Source organism: Meriones unguiculatus, chromosome 11 (genome assembly GCF_030254825.1).
Source record: "Meriones unguiculatus strain TT.TT164.6M chromosome 11, Bangor_MerUng_6.1, whole genome shotgun sequence".
NCBI classification, from domain to species: Eukaryota; Metazoa; Chordata; class Mammalia; order Rodentia; family Muridae; genus Meriones; species Meriones unguiculatus.
Window position 1 is genome coordinate 78,677,855 of NC_083359.1, and position 12,940 is coordinate 78,690,794.

At 40.8% G+C, this 12,940-nt stretch overlaps 1 protein-coding gene across 3 annotated transcripts in view; it reads right to left on the bottom strand.

Annotated features, from left to right (window-relative positions):
• The window catches only part of Rasal2 (RAS protein activator like 2), a 263,457-nt gene extending 252,888 nt beyond the window's left edge, over positions 1-10,569 (bottom strand). Inside the window, exon 1 of one of the 3 annotated variants that reach the window (XM_060364514.1) lies at positions 10,240-10,569. In XM_060364514.1, coding sequence (XP_060220497.1) covers positions 10,240-10,441 — 202 coding nt within the window. In that variant the 5' untranslated portion in view covers positions 10,442-10,569. The remainder of the gene's footprint in view (positions 1-10,239) is intronic. The other 2 variants (XM_021642625.2, XM_021642626.2) reach the window with 2 other exon arrangements.
• Between the last annotated feature and the right edge of the window lie 2,371 nt (positions 10,570-12,940).

Consider the following 12,940-nt stretch of genomic DNA (forward strand, 5'->3'; position numbering starts at 1 on the left):
CAGGTAAATTCACTGACACAAACACTAGAACAGAGATTAACAGCAGCTGGGGTGAAGATGTGTAAGGCAGAGTCATTATTTAATGGTACAGAATTTTTGCTGAAGATCAGGAAAAGATTTTAAGTGTTTACTGACGGTGTGGTGATTATACAATTTGGGCATTTTGATATCACTAAATTGTACTAAAAGATTAAGTTTTTTAATGTGTATCTCATGGTAAAAATGAATTAATGCAGAAGAATGTGTGACTCTGGCATTTTCACTGTAATTTCTGCAGTTTACCAATGAGGAACTCAGTATCAGTTCTGACCCATCTGGCTCTGAAAAAGGCAGAACCACTATAATTAAAACATTCTGCTAAATTCTAAGACCACTTAGGAAAACAAGAAGATGAACCTTATAGCAGTAAGTTCCCTGAGGGGAGAGATACCTCGCAAACTGCATTCTTTCCCCACCCACTAGAGATACAGTTGCTAGGAAACTGGACCCTCCCCCTAGGGAGGGACACCTGGTCATTAATAGTCTGGGAACCTTCCTATAGCCAATCAATTCAAAATGTAGCACCTTGACCAATAGATGCTTGCCAGGCAGGAATTGCCCCTGCCTTGGGCATGCTGGGATGGACCAGAATCTATAAATCACCCCACTAACCTGGGAGCGGGGCGCTCAGCTCCCACCGCTTCGGCAGTGGGTGCTGTGTAGGCCCGAGCTGCAGCTTGTAATTTTCAATAAAGAGACCCTCATGTGTTTTGCAAAAAAAAAAAAAAAAAAAAAAAAAGAAGATGAACCTTTAAATACCAAGTAATATATTATAACAAACATAAGCACAAACTAGACAGTAGAAACATGGTAATCAGTGCCAGAAGAAACAACTACTTCAGACTCAGATACTGACCACCTCACTTCACCAAATATTTTTAGGAATCACTGTTGCATGATTAACTACTTCTCCAGCCAAGGGAAAAAGATGACTTATCAAGTTCCTTCAATCTCTTGATTATGATTCATCTAAGCATCATACACATAAAAAAATGAGGAATCTCCCCCTGAGTGTTAAACAGCCTTGTCAGGCCACAGAGGAGGACAATGCAACCAGTCCTGATGAGACCTGATAAGCTAGGGTCAGATGGAAGGGGAGGAGGACCTCCCCTATCAGTGGACTTGGAGAAGGGCTTGGAAGGAGATGAGGGGGGAAGGAGATGAGGGAGGGGGCTACAGCTGGAATACAAAATGAATAAACTGTAATTAATGTAAAAAATAAAAATTTAATTAAAAAATAAATTTCAAAAAAGTAATCTCTTTACAAAGTGATAGAAAATACATGCCAAGCATATTAGTAACTAGGGAGACAGGAATAAGTTAAATTATAGACAAAACCAATGCTTATTATGGATTGCCACATACTAAACATAAATAGTAAAAAATCTATGGTACTATCAGTCCAAATATAAAACAATTAAAAACTCACTCCAGACCCACCATCTCATCAATGTCATGAAATAAAAATCATGCTTTTTATTTTTTTAAACAGGCCGCATTCTGTAACCTAAGCTGGCCTGGAACTCACTATGTAGACTAGCTTTGCCTCAGACCTATAGCAATTCTTCTGCCTCAGTCTTTTGAGTACAAAAATTACAGATACATAACCACCACTCCTGGCTTTTGTTTTGTTGTTATTATTGTTGTTGTTTTAACTAAATTCTTGGTTCCTACCTGAGGCAGAATTTTTAAGTTTTCCCTCTGTACACTTTGACTAGAAACAGGAAGCTAAATAAAATTTTCAATGATTTATTGATTAGAGGAGGCAAATAGAGGGGCGAGACAGGAAAGATGAGTTACAACTCAAGAAATATTCATTTGTAATTTTTAAATTTTAAAACAAAGGAATGTATTGCCTATTTTGTTAAATATTCAATTATAATATATATTTAAAAATGCTAATATTTTCAATAATCTGAAAAGTATACTGTAAAGATAAAAAAAGCAGAACACTACACACATATAGTATAACAATAAATATGAGCACAGGGGAAAAACAGAATAAAACATTAAAGAAAAGGATTTACAACTGATTTAAAATTTCTTTGGATCCTGAAGATACCTGATAAGCTAGGGCCAGATGGAAGGAGAGAAGGACACCCCCTCTCAGTGGACTCGGAAGGGGGTAGGGAGGAGATGAGGGAGGGAGGGGAGAATTGGAAGGGAAAGAGGGAGAGGGCTACAGCTGGGATACAAGTGAATGTATAAAATTATTTTAAAATTAAAAAGATTAAAAAATAAAATAAAATTTCTTTGGATTTTCTAAACTTCAAATTCTTTATATTAAGCAATTTATAATTACAAAATAGTAAATGTAATTATTATGTGTCCAAGAGCTTAGAAATTAGAGGAAAAGGTAGAAAGTTACAAGGCATATCTAGGCTTCCCATTAAATATGCAAAAAATGTACTTCCTTAAAATATTACTTCAGATCACAGCTTAAAGAATTTATGCCTAGAGAACTAAGACAAAGAGAATGAAAAGGACGGAATTTATTCTGGAGGAAGCTCTAAAGGACTGCTAAAATTATTATCATCCTCCTACTTTGTGGATGTTTTGTTCATTTTTGTTTTCTGTTACCTAGGTAATGGTACTTCCAGCATTTCCCTTACACACTGTGAGACTAACAATCTGGTATTTCTCACTGTAGAGTTTTCCTAACCTCCAGCTTTGAAAGGTCATCTCCCTAAGGGAAGCAGTAAGATCTAGACACTAAATCAGGAGGCTAAGGAATCTAAGGTTAAGGGTTCCAATCCTGACAAACTCTGGAATTTGTCTCCAATTTTGGAAATAAGCTAAACTTCCTGAGCCACTTCTCTCTAGCGAGGACATCTTTTAAAGGGCTGTTTTGACAGACCCAGGATTTTTTACTTTAAAGTTTAACTTTTCAGGCTACTCTGAATTTTGTTTTTTTTTTTGTCTTGTTAGATTATTCCTTTTCTAAATTGTCCACAATCCCACTCTACATCAAGCTCAGCAATGGAGGAAGCCTACTGTAGGTAACATAATGAAACCAGAACTCAAGCAATATTGAAGATAATTATTAATGAGTAGCAGTCCAATTAGGATCTAAACAAGAGCATTAGAAGCAAAGCAAATAAAAAAGTAATTGGAGTAATTTGAGAAGAAAGGGTAGAAAACTAATAATATCTGATTGTAGAGCAGAAATGAGGAAGATCATAACTTCAATATAATAAGCTAGCAAATGAGGACTGGAGAGATGGCTCAGCAGTTATCAGCACTTGTTTGATTCCCAGCTTCTACGTGTGAATCACAACCATCCTTAACTCCAGTTCCAGGGGATCTGAAGCCCTTTTCTGACTTCCACAGAACCAGGCCCATGTGTGGAACACACACATACATGCAAGCAACACATTTGTACAAAGAAAATAAGGCAATCTAACAAGTGAAGTTTTATTACAGCTTCAAGAGTTTAAGTTTTATTTTCTTATTGTATATTCAATTAACATTTGCTGTTTCCTTTCTATTTTCGTTCATACACTTCTTCAAGATTGTCTTCTCACTAGAAGACAAACTGCATTAACTTTGTAGAGTTTTCTACCAACTGCTCTTCAGAAGTACTTGGTAGCCTTTGGGGGAAAAAGGTGTTTTGTTTTGTTTTGTTTTTTACAAACATCACAGAGCAATTATCCCTCTGCCAAAACCAGTGAAGTAATTTCAGTAGTGCCTTCATTCAGCACACTTCAAACTCCTCTTCCCAGTTACAAGACCAAACATCCCTAGTTACTTAAAAGTTTTTTCAATAAAACAGAATAAGGACTCAAATGGCTAAATTTTTTCTAGATTAACTCAGACATGAGCTGATGCTTTTTTGTGGTTAACCTACTTAAAAGGTGATCAAATCACTTTGTGCTACTGAAGAGAGCAACTGTAAGGAACAATTACATAAACCCTCTGCTTCAAGTTACCTCATCCTTCTTTCTAACGAAAACAAAGGATCAGAAACCACTGCCTTGGCACTTTAGTAATCTCAGGAAAGCCTAGTGTCAGTCATGTGAGTTCCTTTTCTTTTCCTCAGTAATGACAGAAATTTATTTCATCCAACATAATAGGACACTATTGTTTTAACATTATGAGTACTCAAAAAGCTGGGTATGGTAGGTTATGCTTATAATACCAGCACTCAGAAGGCTGTGACAGGAGAGTCATCACAAATTTTAAACCAGCCTGGGCTACATAGTAAGTTTCAGGTGAGCCTGAAATATAGAGTAAGACCCTGCCTCAACAACAATAACTATTACTACTAAATTTTACAAACTGAAAAAGATCAAGACATTCGTGTATATGTTTATATTGCTTATCTAAGAAAACTGTATAAATCCTCATTTCTAAATCTGTGGTCTAAATCCACAAAACTCTGAAAACCTCAGCTTTGTTGATACCTTCTCTCACTGTAGTCTCTGACCTACACTAATGCAGCTATTTATAGTCTCTAGAGCACTTAGCTTGATTGCAGAAATATTAACATGACTGATTCCTGACGATTTCTCTAAATGTCAGTAGGGATTTCATGCCACTGTATATATCCTGTTTATATCAGTTTTCTAAAATCACTTTTTAATTCTAAAATGCTCTAGTCCAATGATTGTGGAAGAGATTATAGATATAAAATTTGAGTCAATGAAAAATATTATAATTCTCTGGAAATAAGATAGTAAAAAAACAATGATAGAAATCAAAACTATACTAAGATAAAATAAATTGTTCACCATTGTCTATGAAGTAAACATTAATAGAACATACAATATGAGAATTTTTTCTCAAGAAAATGGGCTATTTAAATTTTAAATTATATAAAGTTTCTTGGAAGGTCCATATGATCTGAAAGAAAAATTCATTTATTTATTTGTTTCTTACTATATAACCCAGACTGGCCTTGAACTCAAGACCCTCCTCCCACCACCTTTCTAGTGCTGGGATTACAGATATATAACTAACACACAGTTGATAAAGAATTCTTAATGCATATAAAAAGAATTTGGAAGGACTGAGAAGATGGCTCAGTGGGCTAGAACACTTTCTCTGCAAGCCTGAGGAACTGATTCTGAATCCCTAGCACCCACATAAAAGGCCAGACATGGCTATGCATGGTTGTGACTTCAGCACTGTAGGTAGAGACAGGCAGATCTTTGAGAGCTCGATGGCCAGCTGGCTAGCAAGCCTAGTAAAAACTAGCTTTTGACTCAGTGAAAGACAATGCCTCATGGCAATAAAGATAAGGGCCCACATCTAACTCTGGGCCCCATAAATACATATATAATACACACAAATGAACTTGGACAACAACATTCAGAACCTATGCCAGATTATAAGTACTGGACTCAAGCTTAAGAGTTAAAGAATTTCTAAAATATTATTACTTGCTTGTAATAGTTCAACTAATAATATTGAGAAAATTAAAACACCTAAGTAACGTGAACATGTCTGGGGATACATACGAAATACATATTCACTGATCTTCCCTCTACCACTTAATTATATAAAACACCAAAAACATTCAGACTTGACTGAACACCTTCATTCAGGTATACAGTATTACAAAACAGGATACATATTGAAGTATGTAAGAATATGTGATTGAGGGCAGGGGAGAGAAAAAAGTAAGAATGATTCACTAACAATATTCAAAGTTAACTAAAAACATCCTACAAAAAACCAGTGAGTGAACCACATCTAACTCATACTGGGCTAAAATGAAGCCAGGCATTCTTTGAAAGCCTTTAATCCCAGCACTCAGAAAACAGGGGCAGGTGAATTTCTGAGGTCCAGGCCAGCCTGGTCTACAGAGCAAGCTCTAGAACATCCAGGACTACAAAGAGAAATCCTGTATCAGAGAGGAAAAAATAAAACATAGTGGGCCAAAATGAAACAAATTCTTGGACCTGCTGGTTGTAACATTTTAAATAAGTACAAAAACAGTCTCTAGTGCAAAAAAACAGACCATTTTGATTTAATTCCTAAAACATACTAAATATGATACACTACAACTATGTAAGACTTCCATACCATCAGTTCACATGAGAATGTTTACCAACTCCCTCTGACACATTTCTATAAGTCCATGGTTCTTAATGCAGTATAATTAGTTTCCTTTTGTGTCTGCTGAGATATGAAACAGTACCTAAGAACTTCTAGAAACTTTCCAGCAGGTTCCTTTGGCAACCAATAAAAACAGACCTACACTAAATGATAATGTTGTTACTCATTTTATTAACTGAATATTTTAGATAAATCCTAATGGTAGTATTAAAATTTTAAAATACAAGATTTCTTGCTGAGTCTTTAATGTACTTGATCCCTAACTCTCCAAAAATGATCAGCGCATACACTTGTAAAACCTGTTACACCAATGAGTGCAGAGCACTACCACAGACAACTCTAGAGTAGCTGAAATCTCTCTCAGGGTATCCTACTCTTGCCATCCATTCAGGGTGAAGTTCATTTTAATGTTCTCATTGTTTACCAGAAAGCATAGACAGTAAGGCTGGCTTTGTTGCTCCGGCTTCCTTTTGCTAGCTTGCTGAGCTTTTGCAGCCAATTGACTTTGCTTTGACGCTATAAATATCTGGGAAATGTTCTGCATTTGATGCTCTTGGATTCTGCATCCATATTTAGCTGTTTGTGGCATGTCTTTGTTTAAGCTACTCTACCACCCATAAAATCAATCAGGTTGAGCTCTAAATGCCCAAATGAAAGATGAATTAACATCCAACACCTATTTGCCATAAGGCAAAAAACCAATGTGCTAGACTTCATGACAATAAAAGAGGTGGTAAGGGAAGAATATAAACAAGACAGACTACTGTCAAAAAATGTATACTCCTGACAGGATATGGGCACAATTTTTTGCTGTATTGAAGTGAGACGTTTTATTCAAATAAAAGATAGCATAAACATTTTCTCTTAGCTGTGTCTCGAAGACTTGCATTTGTTTGTGCTCTAAATATAGACCCACCTACTACAAAGCTCTGAATATATTCCAAAGAAGTTTTCCAATCACACAAAGCTCTCGATGTATTATAAACCAAGGAGACAAACCTGTTAACCAGGAAGTAAAAACAGTGCCAGTCTTCAAATTTGTGAAGTAATCTAAGAAAATGCTGCTTCTAAAAGTTTCTGTGCAATATCCTCAGGAAGGGTTTTGTTAGTATTTTTGCATGGTTTTGAAGAGAATATGAGCTATAGCTCATCCAGCATCATTCAGTACCACCTTCAGTCCAGTTTACTTTAAAACCATGTAGATAAAAAAAATTAAAAAAAAAAAAAAACAACCTGTAGATCTCCACACCTGTAAGGTAGACAGGAGCAGCATCCCACCTTCCTAACATGTGAAAACATCCCAAGCATCTCACCCTGACTTCCTTCTTTCAAACTTCAGTTCACTGCCCTTTTGATAAAAGTGCTCCCTAGAGTCCTCCTGACTCTGATTTTAAAAGCACTGAATTAAGAGCTTGCTCAATGATTGGCTTCAAAAGCCAGGATGGAATCCGCAAGCCAAGTTGTAGTTAAATATTGGGACCAGTGCAACCAGATTCCACATATGATCTGCAAACTTAGAGCCAAGGAGTTAAAACTATTCATCTGAAGTTATAGAACGAATCTGTGACAACACAAGAATTAAAAAGCCAGGTTTTCAACCTCCAATTATGTACTCTACACAAGGTCCCCAATTCTTGGATTTCTTTGAAACAAGTAGACCACACTTTAAAAAAAAAAAAGTCTCTTTAAATTATTAGATCAAAGATCTAATATACAAAGCACACAAGAAACAAGAAAAACTAATATTCCTTAAATTTTTACTTTCCAGTGGGGCATGTTGGCTCATACCTTTAATTCAGGCATTCTGGAGGTAAAGGTAAGCAAAACTCAGTGAATTTGACAGCAACCTGGTCTATGTGGCAAATTCAAGCCAACCAGGGCTACATAGTGAAACTTAGCCTAAATAATAAATAAATATGATTTTTTAAAGTGATTTTCTACGTTCTGTTATTCTGACCTCAAAGAATCATACAATAGACAATGTTAAAACTACCCAAAAAAGCCAAGAGTCATTTAGTTTTGGTTTATATCACATTATGGGTAACAAAGCAGTCTCCCTGGTGAACTTCCTTAGAAGAAGCATAGCAGTATTAAACAGTAAATAAAAGCAATTTTTAATTAATGGCAGAAATCACACATGTCAAAAAAAGATGATGCAGTGGCAATTCTTCCACTCGACATAGAAATGCTCCCACTGAAATCTTCTGTGTGTCAATGTATATGCATGTAAGCCAGCTACCCCAGATTCCACACTGTGTGCAGAAACCTGGAACCAGGCACATAAAAATGACTCATACAAAGTGACGTGACAACTAAGCTGTGGGGCAAAAACCAAAAAGAAAACTATCAGGTTCTTGGCCCTAGTTGTACACTAGGTTTCTTCAAACATGTTTAGATGTGTGTGGTGGGATGTGTTTTTCTGTGTGTGCAAAAATATGCATACGACAAGTAAAGAACCGACTAGAACCGACTAGGATACTTAAAATAAGGCCTAGAACACGTACCCTTCTAAAGACTCGTCGGGCAAATTATCACATTTTCTAACATGGTCCTATCTCTAACACTATATAAAAACAGAATGTGAAAGTGTACACAGACAAGAAGGTAAAACAGAAAAATGTAACCACAATGTAGTACCAATTTATGGTCATTTTTAGATCTGAATCCACTTTTGTTGGAAGTGATCAGCTGAACTGAGTGAGCAGACAGGTGGACTAGCAGGCACCAAAGCTTAATCCAACCTCCTAAGGACAAATTGAGTAACTCTGCATCAGTTTCCACCTCCCTACTGTAATTCCTCCACTTAAAACAAAAACAAAAAAAAACTCAGAAACATCAGCAAAATACCAGGTGATATATGCATAAATTTCCAATAAATAGCCATAAGAAGCTGCTGATTTTTACGACTGAAAAGACATTTACAGATTATTTAATCCAATCTACTAATTTTATATATAAAGAATCAAAGGCAAAAAAAAAAAAAAGACCTTGTTTGCCCTAAATTGTTTAATAATTTAGTGACAGAAGTGAGGCAAGAACTCAAATGTCTGAGATCTTTCTCTCTAAGATAGGCATGAAGTCTTAAGTCAACTGAACTGTCCAAAAGACAATTTGCAAACCATAAAAGAGTTGGTTTTGAACTGTAAAGCACAGACCCTATTTGGAAGTATGAAAGCAAAAACTAAATATAATGTGCTGATCACTAACAGGCTTAAATGCACACGACTGCAGGATAGCATCGCAACTCTGTGTTTGATACCAGATGCTTCAAATTGGTCGTCTTATATTCAGCTGCATTACTTATGTCTTTCACGGTCATGTGAGCTGAGTGATAAACATCTTGCTATTTCAATGTTTTGGAAAGCCACAGCTACACCATGAATGCAGACTACAAATCCCTGGGCTATGAGTTTTCAAAACCAGCATGTTTAATGTTGCGACAGCCTTACCTTAATACAAAAATCATTCAGTTTTCATTTAAAAGGCGGTTACTAAGAATGCAGAAAAGGAAAGTTTTTTTAGTGTGTTCATCACTTTGAACCTGCTGAGTGGCAACTGGGATTTACAATGAAAACCAGAAACAATAGCGCAATTTAAAACAATTTACCAAGTCTGGATAAGCGTAGAGTAAGGTTCAAGGAAAAGCTGGCGATAAATAATTCTACTGCTACCAAACACTTGAATTGGGGCTGGGGCCAGGGCTGGGTCTCCCGGGTCTCCCCCCCCCCCCGCTTTTTTCATTCATTAGTAGCTCCTCTTCTACTAAGCTTTTTCATATCTTCGTTTCCTCATCCGCTTCACTCAACAGGAAGGAAATGAAATCCCACTCATTCGGTTTTGTGCCTTGTTCCATCACACCTTCCTAAGGACTCGGTAGCAAGTGCCTTTAATTAATCACCTCAGAATTACGTCCGGATAGCTCAACTCCATAAACTTACTGTGGCTATCTAAAGAGGTCCAAAGAGCCTACTGAGTCACACATCCAGGCGCTATATTGGATAAACTTGTCAAAAACGCATTTACTGAAACAAAAAAAAAAGGGAGGGGGATGTGGGCAGCTGACCTAGGACAGAGCGGGGACTGAGCCCAAGGAAAGGTAAGAAACGGCAGCCTCGACCACAGACGGCGGGCGATCCTTACCGTACACGCGGACCCAGCTCTGCTGCTGGCACACGGACTCCAGGAGGATCCGATCCAGCATGCCACCGGCCACCGCTCCGCTGACGGGGACGACCGCGTCCAGCTCCTCCGGGGGCAGCGGCGAGTCGGACTCCAGCCCCGAGAACATCTCCGGCCACGACAGCGCCTCCGCGGCTCCTCCGGACGACGGGGAAAGCTCCATGGTGTCCCAGAGGGAGCTGGCGGCGGCGGCGGGGCGGGCTCCCCGGCTGCGGGCGAGGGACGACGGCGCGGCCACCGGCGGGCGGGCGGGCGGGCGCGGGCGCCGCTCACCTCCTTCCCCGCCGCCCACCGCCCCGGGGCCCGGCGCCGCAGCCCACCTGCAGGCGGAGGGTGGGACCCCGGCCGGGAGGCGGGTCCAGCGTGGCCCCGAGCGGAGGCGGGACCCGGCTCAGGTGCGGGTCCGCGCGGCGCACCCGGGGGCGCGGGCTCGCCGCCCGCCCCCGCCGAGCTCTCCGCGGGCGGCCCGGGCCCCGGCTGAGGACGGAGCGCGGCCGGGCCGGGCTGGGCTCGGGGGCGTCGCCGCCAGGGGCCGCCCCCTCTGACCGGCTCCCGCCGCCGCCGCCTCGGGGGCTCCAAGCGCCGGCTCCCTCAGCCCGGGGGTCGGGGGCGCGCCCGGCCCGGCTCCGGTCCGCCCGGCGTCGGCTCGCTCCGGCGGAAGGCGCAGGCCGGCCCGCTAACTCGGAGGCCGCCTCTCCGGCCGCCGCTCGGGCTCCGGCTCGCGCTCCACTGAGGAACCCACAAGCCCGGCAGCCGCGGCGCTGGCGGCGGCAGGCGGCATCCCAGGGTGATAGGCCGGAGCAATCGAGAGCCGAGCGCGCGGCCGCGTGTGCAATCCAGGAGCCGAGCGGAGGAGGAACTGCCGCCGGAGACAGCACAAATCGGGCACCGAAAGACTCATCGGGCCAGGCCCGCCTCCTTTCCCTGAGACTGTCCCGCCCCGACCGGCTCTGGGTGCGGGATCCCTGAAGCAGAGACCGTGTGGGGAGGCGGAGAGAAAAGGGCGTGCGGGAAATTTAAAAAGATGGGAAAGGCGCTTCCCTTTTGTATTAGCCCCTCTCCTGTTGGTTTCTGGACCAGCGCTTCTTCCTTCTTGGAGGAAGAGCTGGAAGACGCTGCCTTACTTAACAGTCACCTTGGGGGAAAGGCCATCGTTCTTCCTGAAGAAAGAGCTGGCTCCGGGTCCTGGGAGCTGAGAGCAGTGCGAGATCCCCGCTTTGCGTCTGGTCTGCCCCGGAGCTTGATTTGTCATCAGTTTAGAATAGCGTGGCCACGATGTGTGGTGTGGATGGATGGACGGGCCTCGCAAGTACATGAAATGCCCCAAAGCCCCGGCACTAACCAAACAAGCTTCTCTTCTCTGCCTTTGATCTTTGTGCAATCTGTCGGTTTCTCTCTTCCTCTGACAGTGTCACTTGTGCTTTATTTTTGGTTTATTTGTAAACTGTCTCCCTCCTGAATGTTGGCTTCATTTTGTGCCCGCCCAAGGCGGAATTCTCCAATCCAGGTTTCAGAGATGGCAGGCAAAAAATAGTACTAATAATTTCAGATAGAAAATTAGCAACTTAAGTTGTATTGGCACGGCATAGATTTTCAGCAATTTACGAAATGGCTGCTTCAAACCGAGCAGGAGTTTTCCATAATTAGATGATGCTTTACAAAAGAAACAAAAAAGAAACAACAACAACAAAAAGCTTTGGGGGGAGGATTTTGTTTGGTGTCCCAACCCACCCCAGCCCTCATTTCTCTCTACTTTGCACTTCTATAAGGGCTCAATCTAATTTTCTAGGCTTTTTTGCATTCTGGAATGTGGTTTGGGCTTTATGGTAGTTAGAGGAAGCATTTTATGATTTTTCTCCCAACTCTTACATAGAGTAATAACAAAGCAAGAAATGACCTTAGAGATCCTCTCATCCTGGCTCTTGTTTAGCAGGTGCAAACAGGACAGTCCAGGTTACCTGTTACCTGTAACAGGTGCGTCTGCAAGCTCCCTGTGATACTTCAACTTTGATCCTTCAAGAACTCTGCCTCTGCCTCCCCAGTGCTGGGATTAAAGATGCACAGCTTATCTCCAGTTTGTGAAGGTCTTTGAAGGGACATTGCTCCTTTGCAGTAGAGGGAGGGAAGGGAGGAGAGAAAACCCTTGGCATAGTGTTTTCATTTGTATTAAATTATTGTTGATGTCTCTAAGAGTAAGTGAATATGGGCAGAAGACATACAAATCCAAGTATGTACTAATATATATGGAATATATTTACCCACGCTGTTATCCCCAAAACAGCATTAGACGTGGTATATAAAATTCAGGAGAAAAAAAAAGTCTTCCAAAATTTGCTCTCAGTGGCATCATCTAAAGGAAAAGCTCTGCCAAACTCCCACTAATCCTGCTTTCCTAATAAACCAGCTGTCTTTATTCAGACCACTGAAATGCTGGTCCCTGCTTCTCTTTGGCATCCTGAGCTCATACTAGCCCCAGCTCATCCTCTAGTTACCTAAGTAATGTACATCTGGAATTTACCTAATTTCTCTCACTTTAAAGTACTTTCACAACATGAACAGTAAACAATTCCGTAACAGAAGTAGAATTTTAAAACTCTTTAGCCAATGGAAAAATAATAAAGTGTGGAGTACTAATAAACAGTCTTTCTGAAGATAACTTCTG